Source organism: Tetrao urogallus, assembly GCF_951394365.1.
Source record: "Tetrao urogallus genome assembly, chromosome: 2".
Lineage (NCBI taxonomy): Eukaryota > Metazoa > Chordata > Aves > Galliformes > Phasianidae > Tetrao > Tetrao urogallus.
In genome coordinates, this window is record NC_136814.1 from 107,096,710 (window position 1) to 107,111,603 (window position 14,894).

The 14,894-nt window shown below is 39.4% G+C and overlaps 1 protein-coding gene across 1 annotated transcript in view; it reads right to left on the bottom strand.

Moving 5' to 3' along the window:
• Window positions 1–415: 415 nt before the first annotated feature.
• The window catches only part of TFAP2D (transcription factor AP-2 delta), a gene marked incomplete at its 5' end in the record, with an annotated part of 131,436 nt that continues 116,957 nt past the window's right edge, over window positions 416–14,894 (bottom strand). The window contains one exon of the mRNA XM_079550409.1: window positions 416–744. Within this exon, the coding sequence (XP_079406535.1) occupies window positions 525–744 (220 nt within the window). The 3' untranslated portion in view covers window positions 416–524. The remainder of the gene's footprint in view (window positions 745–14,894) is intronic.

A 14,894-nucleotide genomic window follows, 5' to 3' on the forward strand; every position in this document is an offset into this window, starting at 1 on the left:
AACTGCATGTCCCACAGCTGATGTGCTGGCCCTGACTTTGCTGCCGGAGAAGAAAGTGCTTCACATTAGCCTGCAACAAACGCCATGTGCCACCTCAGCCAAGTCCAGAAGTGCTTATAAAAAACAGTGTTAGTGTATCATTCAGAACAATCAAATACTACATGCACGAAAAGTAGTTTTAGAGCAACATAAATTTTTAAAAAAGTGACAATTTCATCACACAATTACTGTACACTGCTGTTCTTAGGGTTGAATACTTTCCTCTCTCGCGCTCTCTCTTTCTCTCTGTTTTAATCTTTCTCTTTTTTCTTTTCCTTTTTTTTTCTTTCTTTTTTTTTTTTTTTTTTAATTCCCCCCCTCCCTCCCCCTGTTTATTTTTTTGTTTTGTTTTGTTTTTTGTTTTTTTGTGGTTCTTCTTTTTTTTTTGATTTGGTCCACTGGAGATAAATCGCCCTCAATGATATATATATTTAAAAAAAATATCAGCAGCAAGACTCTCTTGAAATAGATTCTGTTTGATGTAGCTAGTCTGTCTTTTCTGTTTTGCCCTCTTTCACAGCAGCCTCTGAAGTTTTCCGTAGGGGGGCTTTCTCCGAGTTGGCGTGTCCTTGGCCGGATTCCGCCGCTCCTCCGTTTTTGTGCGATGTGTGCTTTTCCAAGTAGTTCAGCATTTCACTGAGAACAGTTTGGAAAGTGCTTAGGGCAGCACATATTGCAGGAGTTCCAAAACCGTGAGTGATCAAACTGCAGATGGGAAAGAGAAAGAAAAAGGAATGCATGCACGCATAAATATATATAGACTTACATACGTTGAAGTGTTTACAGTGTACACGCATTTCAGACTGAAAATCGAGACTTACTCCCTAAACTATTTATTACCTGTGAGAGAAACAGAAAATAAAAGAGCAGAGCAGTGAGAGCAGACTGCATACAGCTTCAAAGGTTGCTTTTGGTAGGAGCATCACTTCTAAAGCACTGTGGGACAGATCTGTGGATTGCAGATTGACATGGTATTGTTGACTTCAGAGCCAAGAGGAGATCCATGCCCTAGGCTGCCCAGCACTGCTACTTTTCCAGTCCCAGAAGGACTGACTCCCCTTTCTTTAAGTGAAAGTAGCCAAGTCTGTGTGGCTTATTCACAGGTCAGACTTGCAAGCAAGCTCTGATTATTCCGATTATCCACTGGATGTGGCTCTGGGCAGCCTGGTCTAGAGGTTGCTGACCCTGCACATATCAGGGGGTTGAAACTGGATGATCATTGCGGCCCTTTTCAACCCAGGCCATTCTATGATTCTATGATGATTCTATGATACCATGTGGAGGCATGTACGGTTGCATACACAGTAGGAAATTAAACAGCGCCAGGGCAATTGGCATAGTTTGGTCATGATTGTGACTGCTAAGCTTCCTGAGCATCGAACAGTGTGAGGTGCAAACTGCCCTTTGGGAATAACTCTTGGCCCAAACAATGCCCAGGAAATGTTACACCTAGAACTAGTTCAGCCAGGCTAAACACACAGACAAATCATCATAGAATCATAGAATGGCTTGGTTTGGAAGGGACCTCGAGGATCATCAAGCTCCAAGCCCCCTGCTGCATGCATGGCCACCAACTTCTATATCCAATACTGGACCAGGATCAGTGAGTTGTAAAAATAACCAGTTTCCAACACTCTTGCATTGGTGGTTGAATTTCCTAGGGTGGATTTACCTTATTGCACCTTTAGTTCATATAAGCCGTTTTCTCAAGATAGCAGTTTGTTCTTCATGTTTTTTGCACTGTAAAGTGTCTGAATTTCAGCAGTGCTTTTCACATATCAGTTACTGAATTGAAGCCTTAATGGAGTTGCCAAGCAGTCTTATAGTGGGTAAATCTCATTTAAGTTTAAAGATGCATTTCAGGGCACATATAGGTACATACTGCATTTAGGCACCTTAGCTTGGCTTCTATTTGCAGATCCCGAAATTTTCCTACTTTCCACAGTTTTCTGTACCAGTCATCAGCTCTGCAAGGATTTCAGGATGTCAGAAGTGGCACTAGAGATCAGTTGTTAAGCAACTGACTCCAGTTCTGTCTGTTCAAATTATGTGTGTGCAGCGTAAACTGTTTGCGTAAGGCACAGGGCCTCTCAGGTGGTACTAGACACCTTAAGATGGGTAACTAAATTTTTTTCATTCTTATAATGAATAATTTTGATAAGTTCTAGGTGGAAGAATATGAACAAAAACAGAAGCAAAGAAACCCAAAGCAAAAAAAACATAATCCTTCCAAATGTTTTTCTTCCCTTTAAAAACTATTAAAGAGTAGAAAACTACTTCAAATGTTGAAATATCATTGCAGTTTTAAAAATACTTATTTCAGTAATAAGAACTATTTCATCCTGTGCTAGTGAAGCTCTTCTCCCCCGTGTAACTGCAGGTGTCTGAGGCACCACATCAGTAAACTCCAATTTAATGCACAGAGCCATGCGGAGGTCAGAAATAGGAACACTTCACTTCAGTGGGAATTCCTCTCCTCCACATTTTGGCTTCTCAGCCTTTAAAGATGTTTAAGAAAATAGCGAAAAAAATAGTGGTCTGGGGAAAAGAGTTTATACAAGACATGGACGACTGCCAAGATGTTGGACATATCAAAAACAAGCATGGGAAAGACTCCAAGACGTCTTTCAGGGTGATCTTCCTGTCTCTGCTGGATGTGGGAACCTTGTTTGTTGGCAATGCTAAGGAAGACATCATGCTTAAGGAAGTTCCTAACCAAAAGAAGGGCTCAGTGCGGAACTCCGTCACTGTTTCAGACTGGAAACTGCCCAGTCTTTTATGAAGGATGTTCTGAAAGCAATTAAAAAAATAGCTCACTTTTGGAATGTTTATTCACCAGTATTCCAGTCGCTTTTCAAAGCAGGAAGCTGTGTTTATCCCTGGTTAGCAGCGAGAGGAAAATGATAATGAAATATTTACAAGGACTATTTTACAGGCATCCAGTAATGATACCAATGACTCTTGAAGTTTGGACTTACAGTAATATCTGAACCTTTTAAAGAAAATGGAGTTTTGGGATCATTTTTTAATTTTGTTATTATTACATACTTTTTTGGGAAATGTCTGGCATACTAAGAAAAGAAATCATCATAGTTGTCTTCTCTGCTTAATGTTTACAAAACCAATACCAGCTCAAGCATACATATAAGAGTATTTTTAGCCCTTTCAAGTCCAATATTAAGGTCAGGTGATTTAAAGATTTTGTGTTGGAATTCATCTTCATTTTTATCCTTTGCAAGTCTGGAGAAATGAAAATGTGAAGGAGGTAACATTATCAGAAAGCAAGAAAAATTACATCCAAATACATCTGTACTAGCTAGAATACCTCATGGTTTTTACATTGCTTGTGTGGTCTTCTGTGCCACGTTTTGGGGAACTGACTGAACCAAGAAATACATAAAATATTTATGGACTTATGTGCGAAAGAAACCAGTTATCTGTTTAAGAAGTACCTACAGTCATTCATTTCCAGTAGATAGGAATAGTAAGTTTAACAAAGGATTGACTAGAAAAGAATTCTCTTGGCCTTTTTGTCTTTGAACATTTCCACTCTTGAGCAAAAGGAATAGTGCTGTGTTCATATAATAGCTCAATACGCCCTGAAGAGTGAAGTGGGAATACTACAGTGAAAACTGAGAAAAAATAGGGCTAAGGATGAGGGTAGAAAATGTTCTCAAATGCTGAACAAGACTGCAGTAAGCACCAGAATGGGACAAAATCTGATATTTAGGTGTGTAAGCAACAGTGTCAACTTGTAGCTGTATCCTAAACTCCCTTCACAATCAAATTGACTTAATGAATTCAGTTTCCTACATGGCAGAGTCTTCATTGATTTGAGATGCCCTATGGCACCTGAGTCATTCGTGTGGAATTGGAAGACAAGATACAGAATTTCTTTAAGTTCACCTTGCTTCTAGGTGTTCAGAGGCCAGACACTTCTATGGTTTCTTTTATGCATCTTTACATGTTGGTAGCAGATGCCAATGTTTAGGCAACCGAACTGAGTCCTGTGGCTTTACTCAATACAGTCAGAGATGTCTGGAGTCTGGCACTTGAAAAAGAGACACCTCCTTTATGAGAAGCTACTCCATTGATTCTGGCTGCAACATGAAGCTGAGTAAGAATGTGTCTTTGGTGCCACATCAGATGCCTTATGGTAACAAGACATTTATGCCAAGCAAGTGGGTGTACAGGAGAATAGCAACATTTAAAAGAAGCAGTGAACTGATGGTACACCTCATAACACCCAAAAAGAAGTTCCATGCTATTGTTTCCTGAGCTGTATCTTTTCATAGACAGTCAAGTCTCTTGTCTACCTGGGAATCTTCAGCACACAGCTGATAAGGAGATGCCTTGATGCTGGTATTTCAGCCTGAGCAGAATCTTGAATGTGCCTGAAAACTAATGGTTATAGGAAAGGGATTTTCTGGAATAAGTTATGGGTTTATCTCCTTTATAGATCTGCTTTGTGGTATCTTACATATCAAAAATAGTAATTAAAAAATAGATGTTTTTAAAAGATTACTTTGTATTTCTTATTAAAACTAAACAAAACAAGAAAAACTCAACAACCTTGAAATAGCACTGAAGTCTAATGATAGCACAAGTTTTGATTCCTGTCGCATTTGTTCTCCATAGATCAAGTTATGCAAAACTTATTAAATTCCCCATGATGCTTGTTGAAAGAAACTATTTTATAGAAAATTTCTGACCAGCTGTCCATGTTATACTCCTGTGAGGGTATATTTTTTTTGGCCCCACTTTATGTAACAGGCATAGAAAGGCAAAGAGATGCTATCTGCTATTTTATCTTACATTTTTATCAGTAATTCCCACTACTCTAATTTTGGTGAGCTTTGTTTATCTGCAAATCTTTGAAAAATCTAAGAAAGTTGGATAATATCCCTTTGCTGATGAAAGTGAGTTTCAATCTAGGGAGAAAATCTGATTTTACATTTAAATCCCAGGCAAAACAGACAGAAGACTAATAGCAAAGTATTAAAATGTTTCCTGAAAGTCATATTTAATTGCATGATTTTTAGACTTGACTGAGCTCCCACTAAAGTCAGTTCATTTTCGGTGTGCTTCACACCTACAAAGAGAATTGCTTTCATTATAAGACTTTCATTTGTGTTTAAGATCCTAAAATTAAACACAAAGGTTTTATAATGGAATCATCTGGGTATTCACAGCTTTTTAGTACACTTCATTGCAACTCCTGTAAGCAAGAAACTTTATTGTTCTAAAAGGTAAGGCTAAAGTGTCTGATTTGGGTACTGTTCACAGGGAGATTCATACAGAAGGCTGTGAATAGCAGGCCAACATATTATAAATCCTTATGCTTAAGGACATCCAGATCTCCCTGCAATCCTGCCTGGTGCTACGATGCAATTATGTCTGCTCATGTTTTAAAGATGGCCTTACTTAAAAATGAAAAGATCCAGCTCTGCCTGAAGGCTTGGGTTCTCATTTGGCACCTACCTCAAGGACTCCTTCATACCCTAGGCTGGTGAGACTTCGACTTGTGGCAAAAGAAACAGATTCTCTCTCTGTGGGGGGCAAGAGGCCATCTGCACTGAATGTTTACAGCCTCATTTAAAATAAATAAATACTTCAAAACAATAAAGAAAAAGCGAGCTCAAATGCGTTGTTTGAAATTTCCCGCAATTCTAAATGTGAAGAACCACTTCAAATTTAACAGTGCATGGCAGATAACGAGTAGTGAGATCTGATAAGATTTTGGATGGCTGTAAAGGAAATGGAAAAAGGTTCAAATCTTACTGATACAAATAACTTCCTAAGTTAGAGGTGCCTCTATTGATTTCTGTTTATTGCAAGGTCTCCCTTATGAGGGTTGCCCAGAAAGCTAAATTGAGATGATCTCACTTCAGAAGGTCAGTGTTCCTAACTATGACAGAAGTTAGACTGATAATTGTGATGAATGCTGGAATATGACCAGCATGTGCTACAGGGATAAACAGTCTATAGGATCAGAGTGGGCAATATCATATAAAAAGCTGCCTTGAAATGTAGGCTCTCATGCTTATTTTCCATTTATAACCAAACAATTATATCAAAGACATGCTCTCCTAACCACATGGTTAAATCAAGGAATATCTTGACCAAGTAAAACTGCATATAAAAGCAAAGAAAAAGTGAGAGGGTAGCACTAAAACTGATGCTTTCTGTTCCCAAAGTATTCGATTTCAGCTCTGTGGATTTTGGATCTTAAGGGTGACTTTCCAGGATTTTAGAAGAATTACCTAGGGTATGTCTCAGAAATACCAAGGACTGTGTCTATAAAATCTTTTCAAGCAACAAACCAAAGATTAAGACATTGAACTACGGTGCACATGGCACTTGTAGAAGCTCTTGGATGTTTGTCAATAAATGTTTCCAGCACAGCGTATCTTATCTCCCCAGTAAAACACTGGATAACCCCATGACTTGCTAGTTTTCACTGAGAAAAAGAAAAAAAAATACACAGGCTTCTGCCTTGTGGATGAAAAGTGGCCTTGCTGCCCATTACTTCTTGAGGAGCCAAATACACCAGTGAAATCATAGAGAGATTCAAGATGACTAGTTAACTTGAGAAAGCAAAAGCACCTCCCTCCCACAGACAACAGCTCCTTTAACTTCCGCTTTCGCTTAGCGATCATATCTTTGCCTCACAGCAAAGCAAAGAAGCAAATGGGTTTCAGCTGACTTTCTATGATGTGTAGACTTCTACAGTGGAGCATCATGGCTGAGAAGCCATACTGATCTCCTCAGACAAGAAAAACTGAAGAGCTAAGCATTATGTATAAGCATTATAATAAGCATTATAAACACAGTTATGTGTTTAAAGCAACATCATATCCCAGTGATTTAGGATTGTGGAGTTATCAATTCTTTTCCTGGGAATCAGGAGGAAGTGTTGAATTGAAAAAATGTCAAGTCTCCACAGTTTTCGATCTTTGATGAATACACATTTGTCCCTTCCTCAATAAGCAAGGCATTTATATGTTAATGAAGAGAAAGAAAACAGATTCTCATCAGATCTCTTAATTCCATAAATGATGGCCTTAAAGGAATCCTGGAATCATTTAGGTTGGAAAAGACCTTCAAGATAATCTAATCCAACTGTCAACCTACCCTACCAAATCCCACCGCTAAACCAAATCCCTTAGTGCCACACCTACATCTCTTAAACCTCCAAGGATGGAGACTTCACTCTTCCCTGGGCAGCCTGTTCCAATGCTTCACCCTCTGTGAAGAAGTACAGTAAGAATATTCATTATAAAACTCAAATGATTTGCCTGGATTGGTAATTCATCCTCTACACACACACACACACACACAAAATCTCAACCCTTTCAAAAGGATTTTGATTATGAACAGAGCAGGAAGAGATGACAGAATCCCTGCTAAGCAAAGTGACGCAATGATCTTAAAGGTCCCTTCCAACCCAAATCATTCTATAATTCTATGATTGTGATTCTAAGATTGAAGACAGAATCCCTGGAAAGAGAATGCTGGAAAAATACAAAAGGAATGAACTCTAATGCGTTTGGCAAATGTAAAAACAAGTAAAAGAAGGAACAATATGAAAAACAAAGGAATAGGGTAAGGGCTAGGATTAGGGTTAGGGTTAAAGGTTTGATTGCAAATACCTCAGTGCTAGGAGGTGTGGTCCTCCTCAACCAGCTGAATTGAGGGCCAGATTTGAGAAATCATGGCAACTGGGGAACTCTAGAGGGTACCAGATCTATTTCACCACACAGTCACACACCAAGCTTCTTTCAATCTGTGCATCTAAACAGTAACTTGCTACCCCTGATTAAGATGACTGGAATTATGACAGCATATGCTCTATCTCTTGATAGGAAAGTAAATGTAAGAAAAAGTGAAAAATACAAAAGGGTTGTGCATGTATATCTGTAATTGCAACCCAGCAGAAAGAATTTGGTCTTAGCTTTTTGCTACAATTATAAAAATGCTCCAAGATTCAAAACCTATTTCATTGCTCTCATTTACCCTTCAGAAAGAATGACGTTGCTTCCTTGCTGCTCCCAGTGTCTGAGCCTCTGCTTTTTTTTCTGTTGATTTCTGTGTCACCTTGTCAGTGTGATGCTAGGCACTCACAGGAGGCTGACAGCTTCAGGCTCAGAGACTAACCAAACGACAAAACTCTTGTCTCAAACAGTTTCACAGGAAAGGTGTTTCATATCAGCTGGATGGCTAGGCAAAATGCAGAATAATTTGTGAGGATGATGATTGCTTTCATTCTTTTGCTTTAGTATTCTGAGCCTATTATTTTTGTCTGTTTATATAAGGTTTCTGCAGTGAAAGAAGTGTCACTTGCAAGGAAGTTGTTTTCCCTTCACTATTTTGCTGTTTTAATCTTTTATATATAAAACAGGTGATGTGGATGTGATATTGCACCTTGACGAAATGCAACCTTACAGGATCACACTTCTGTAATCAGTAGATATTCATCTTTCCCTATGTAATGGATGACATTAGTAGGATAGCTGAGCTTTCTGTCCACTGCAAATTCTTGCACATACAAGTGACCCAAAAGCAGGCAAAGAAGATATGTTTAAACCTAATTTTACAAGTGGAGAATGTAAGACTAAGAGACTGACTAATGAGATCAGAGAGCCTGTACTTGTGGAAGCCAAGAAACGTGCACAATTCTCTTGAGTACAATCTCAGCAAATATTCCTTTTGTAAGGTTTTGTGTCACATTTTTTGGCTTCTCTCAGAATCACAGAATCACCAAGGTTGGAAAAGACCTACAAGATCATCCAGTCCAACCATCCACCCATCACCAATAGTTCTTGCTAAACCACATCCCTCAACACAATGTCTAAATATTCTTTGAATGCCTCCAGGGTTGATGACTCCACCACCTTCCTGGGCATTGCTACCAATCAATACATAACAACTGTTCTCCACTATTTGCAACATGAACATTCTACAACTTAAGGGTTATCCACTCAAGCTCACTCATTCAATTAGAGATCCTATAGGACATCCAGAATAATGGTAAGACTGGTAGATGTGATATGGGGCTCACAAAATCTCTTGAACTGAGGTAATGGCAGATGCACGTGAGACAGAATGTCCTTTCACAGCTAAAGTGGCCCTAGATCCCCAGATCTGTGAGACAAGTGAATGATTTCAAAGTATTTAAACTGGTGCTAGGATATGCCTCTAGTCACATATACCCTTGCTGGTGATGTGAAGAGTGCCTAGGCTCCTCCTCTGCTGTGAGAGGCCACATCTCCTTTATTCAAGTATTTTAACTTGTAATGTGGTGCAACTTCTCTGATTCCAACTGGGAACATCCCTTTGACAGGGTTAAAGCTAACTTGTGCTTGGAAATTGTTTAGGATGGAAAGAGCTGGTCAAGGCCAAATGCATACAGGAAACCACAATAGCAATCAAGCGTTATAGACAGCTGTGTCTAAGGGTTCAGGACCACGTCAATACTGTCTAAAATATTAGCTTGTATGTGTATTTGGGAGGGGTCTTAATTTCTACATTCCATTCCTGAAATACAACGGAAGCATTTCCTTTCTTCAGAGCAGGGGTCTATGCAACAGAAAGCAATCAGTTAATCTGGCCTAGGTCTCTGCTGTGGAGGTGGCAGGATGAGATATATGTGAGAGAGGTGTCCAAGAGACGGGTGACTTGTGAGTTAACGCCAACCATTTCCCATACTGAGATGCTTATGTGCCATCAAAACACCAGCACTGTACTAGCTGGTTGTGCTGGTTAGCAGTGACTCAGATTCAGCAGAATTAACTGTTGGTCTGCAATGCCAGCACTCAGCTCTGCTGAACTAGTGGCAGGATTGTGGGTGTTGGAGGGTTATGCAAAGCTTCACCATCTCACTTAACAACCAACCTGCACCATATGATCTCTGGGTGTGTATCTCAGAGCTCTTGTGCATCCAGGTAGGCTTGTCTTCTTCTGCTGTAGTTCCCAATTGCCCTGGTTCAACATTTCCAAGCTTTTCTAATCTAACTTGCTGTCAAAGCTCTACATACGAATTTCATTTACATTCATCTTTCTGCTTTCTCTAACCATTCCAACCTCTATTTTTCCTCCCATCACCCTGGATAATTGAGAGCTGTCTCTCAGTTTCACTGAGTGTGAAACTAGGCTCTTTTACCTGTTCTGAATCCAAAGACATCCAATTTACAATGCTAGAGAGATTTGTATAACCTTGCTGTCTTGAAAAAATAAAGAAAGATGAAATCTCTGCCTTGCTGACATCAGTGGGATTTGAAAACAGTTTTAGTTCCAGGATAAATTAAAATCTCATCTTTTCCCTCTTGCACATACAGACATATGCATATGTACACAAATGTTTTATTTGATTCTGTGGGGCTTTTGGAAGAAGAGGCTCTGAATTATAAGTAATAGGCAGCATTTTGAAAGAAACTGAGATTTATCTGAATATTTTTTTTCGTTTTTTCCCCCCAAATATTTTTGTTCTCACTCATTTTTTCTGTCTAGTATCTTCCTCTCCCTTTCCACATGCTCACTCCATTTTGAAAGCAAAGGGCTGGAGAAATGGGTTTCTCTCTTTAATGTTGTAGGAACATCTGGGTTCTTTTCTAGTACTGTGCTGACTTAGCCCTCTGATGTTTGGACTGATACATGCATTTACACATATCAGCCTTTAGAGGACAACAAAGAGACAGTCATGAGTCTGGACAAAAAGTCTCAGTATGGAACTGGATTTTTCTGGGTTTTCTTGTTTGCCCCATGGCTTAATGCTTATTTTGTCTTTAGTCATGGCTTTCAGGCTAGACACAACCCACAGGATTATTCCACTTGCTCCGCTGCATTTATCACAGTGGAATCAAAGAAGAGTTGAAGGATTGCATGAATAGCCCTACAGCACATCACCTCTTCATGAGTCCACGTTTATGCACATGGTTAGAAATCTGAGCTGCCTCAACACTTTGCCCATGAGGTAAAATGATCTAGTCCTGACAAGGTTGGACTTCTCTATCCTTAGTATGTTTTTTATAGTGCAACTAAGGCACCTAGCTGAACTCCAGGAAGGGCTAATGCTTTCCTGAATTCTTAGACTGTATGCATATTTATAATATATATAGTATGTCTATTACTATAATATATATATTAGTAATAATTGTATGTATTAGAAATATATATGTGCCACTGTGATGAGGAATCCTTTGGTACAACGCTTCTTAGATTAGGCAACAAAAAAAATAAAGGATCTTGCTAACAAACAGCACAAGCAGACAACACATGCCTATACCCTGGCACCTTTTTATTTATTAATATCAATTCAGCATCTTTGCAGAAAGATACTTCAAGATGCATTGAAAAGGAAGACATCTTGAATAAAGCATAACTGACATGACCCTGGCAGAGGTAATGCTAAGTAATTGCTGTTATGAATATGAGGCTCTACAGAATTGCTTCTTCATGGTCATACAGCACTGAGAAATTATTCTTGCAGGCTTGAGTTTTCTGCATTCAGGTCAGACAGGAATCTCAGAGCAACTGCACAAACATGGCTGCACCAGGGGTGTAGATGAGCCTCTGTTTTTTTGTGTATTTGGTAAAGTTGTGCAAAACTCAGCAGTTTTCAGGCTCACTGGCAGCTTTTTTGAAGTTTTCCCCTGTTCTAAGCTGTGTATGAAGTTGAGTTTGGAGTTTGAGCAAACCCAGCATTTCTGAGCCCTTCATGGGGACTGTCCTGTGCTTCAGATGAGACACACGCTTAAAGATCTTGAAGAACTGGGACTTGGTGGGAAAATATCAGAGAGAACTGTGAGCTTAAAGTTTTAAAACCGATTTTGCTCATATTTGACCTGTGCCAGCCTGTGAGCCCTAGTCTTAATTATTAATGTTGAGCAAGAAACATTGCAAGCAAGTAGAGATCATGAGTCCACATTTACCAGAGGCAATTTATTCCTAAAAAACACTTTCTTTTACCCTAAAGTAGTAGATGTTGGATTCTAATAGGTATCAGATTTTATAGCCCTTTAGAAAGGGCCTAACTGAGGTTATTCTGATAATGTATATTTATGTGATTTCTCTCACTTTTTTCCTGATCATAAAAGTTCTGTTTCTTTCTGGCATCATATGGCATAAGCATATATGTATATGTATAAAATCTCAACATTTCATATTGTTGGGAACAACTTTCGGTGCTTGAAGACAGAATTTCTTAACCGCTTCTTGTGATGGTAAATCTATATGAAACTTTATGGGATTACTGATGGTCTTGTGATCAAAATTCAGATCATATTGAATAATGGCTGGAAAACACAAAGTCATGCTAAAATATTCAAAGTGCTTCATCAGAGGTTCTTGTTTAAGTCTACAGACTGCCTTTCCCAAAAGTAATTGTAATCTCAGTCTAGAGATTTATACATCACTGACATAGAGAATTTATTGTGATTAATCCTACAGCTCTGGAACACAGATAGAAATGAAGATGAAAAATTCGTTATTGAAAAAGCATATCATGAAATTTATAATGTTTTTATGTAGTTCCTCACTCAGATTTATACTTTTTTTTTTTTTTTCTGGGCAGAGCACTAACAACTCCTGGCTATTTTGGTCATTCACTTTGGTCATATTTGGTCAGTCACTTATTAGGACAGTCCAAATAATCTCTAATTATTGTAGGCATTATCAGGGTATTCGACAGTGAATATGGTGAAGGTGTCAAATATTTCTCTGACATACAGTTGCAAAACTATCTATAGACATAAATGCTTCATATGTGTTTCTAATTCACTGTAATCGATAAGGACATGTTCTTTCAGAAATCTAGTTTTAGATGAAGGCCTATGATCAGGGATGTGGAGGCCAATGCATGTTGAAGATCTGAATTCTTAGCTTGCTGTTAGGTTGACACTGCCAACATTTTTTGAAGAAACCTTTCTCTTCAGATGTACAATGACAAACAGCTCCTTATGCTTGTAGCCAGTAGGAGGCTGTGCTACGCCTAAGACAGCAGTGACTGCTGTTCCTGGGTTACAAGGACCTTCTCCTTGCACATGAGTTTCTCCCTCATCTCTCATCCTCAACTAATCCTCGACAGCAAATGTCCTGTGACAGGGCTTGGCTCAGTCTGAGGATCATCCCGCAGAGAATGACAGACAAACCAAGTGATCTTTGAAGAGGAATCTCTGTTGACTCAGAAAATAATCAGTTCTCCTTGAAAACATATGAGTTAAATTCTCACATCTTCTCTGCCATCTGAGACAGGTTTATTTGCCTTCTGTGATATTTAATCAAGAAGGCAAGTTGTGGTAGAGTGATAGACAACGAAGCTCTGAAGACTGCTACAAGCAGGAGATGAGAATCGTTTTTTTTTTTTTGGCTCACACTAAATTTAGGTATTTACAATATAAGCGAGTATACATGTGTACCGTTTGGCTCAGATCCCACATCTAGACTAGACTTATCAGTCAATGGAGTTTAGAGATAAATTTGTCATATGGTAGATGTTTATGTTAGTCTTGCTGAATTGCACTGCAGATTCCAATGGCTGAAATAAGATCCCTATGGACAATGGCAGGAGGTTATACACCTGGCTGAAATAGAGACACGCATGTCAATGAGTAGAGTTAGAGGTCTGGTTCAGAAGTTGGATGTGACCTCAAGTTCTGTGCAATAGATGGGAAAAGTATGTGGTCTCAGCTCAGCCTATGGGTCTGGCAGCACTCAGCATTTCCCAGGCACACATTCAAGAGACAGCAGTCCTATTTAAGCCCAGGGAAGCATCTGTGAAGGATCAAGACCTGTACTTTTCCAGATACCCATCTACAGTCCAATGCTTATTGCCTATAGCAGGTATAAAAGAAAGTACTGACTGATCCAAGAACCACATACAGAAGCCTTGTACTCCAACCCACTGAAGTCAGGCAGAGAAAGAAGGATGGAAGCTGTACCAGTTGACAGCTGTTGTAGCTGAAGCTGCCAGCATTTTACCCCTACTGCCATTTCTTTGAACACAGGAATCCCTGGCAATTAGGTATCCTCTATCCTACTTACTTTGTGTGCATGTAATGGGCCTGGAGAAAAGAAGGCTGTGGGGTGACCTCATTGCAGCCTTTCAGTACCTAAAGGGAGCCTACAGACAAGAGGGGAATTGACTCTTTGAAAGGGTTGATAACAGAAGGACAAGGGGAAATGGTTTCAAGCTGAGGGAAGGGTGATTTAGGTTTGATGTCAAGGGGAAATTCTTTACAGAGTGGTGAGGTGCTGGAACAGCTGCCCAGAGAGGCTGTGATGCCCCGTCCATCCCTGGAGGTGTTCAAGGCCAGATTGGACAGGGCCCTCAGCAGCCTAGGCTGCTATGAAATGTGGAGGTTGATGGCCCTGCATGGCACAGGGGGGTTGGAGCTTCATGATCCATGAGGTCCCTTCCTACCCAGGCCATTCAGTGATTCTGTGATTCTTTGAATTAACTATTTTTCCACAAGCCTAGGTAACTCATGAAGATCCTTCTTTGAACATTCTGTCTAAATAACTATGTTTTCTTTAATATGCAAGTGTATTTAAGTGTTTTGGAATAAAAGAGAAAGTATGTATAGAGGTAGGCGGTGTGTGCCTGTGTGTGCACATCACTGCATAAGAATAAAATTGAGATTGTCTTAGTGTGTTCATATATGAATAGGGCAAATACAGCTCTATGGAAAAGGAATGCGTATATTTGTGGACCAGGCATTACCCCAGCCTTCTAGCCTTGATGAAACATGTAGGTAGAAGAAGTGGATGTTTTGGATGCCATTCAAAGCCTGAGGGACTGAAAATTAGGTACCCATATCACCTAGCTGGTAGGTTTCTGATGTTCTATCAGAATCTTA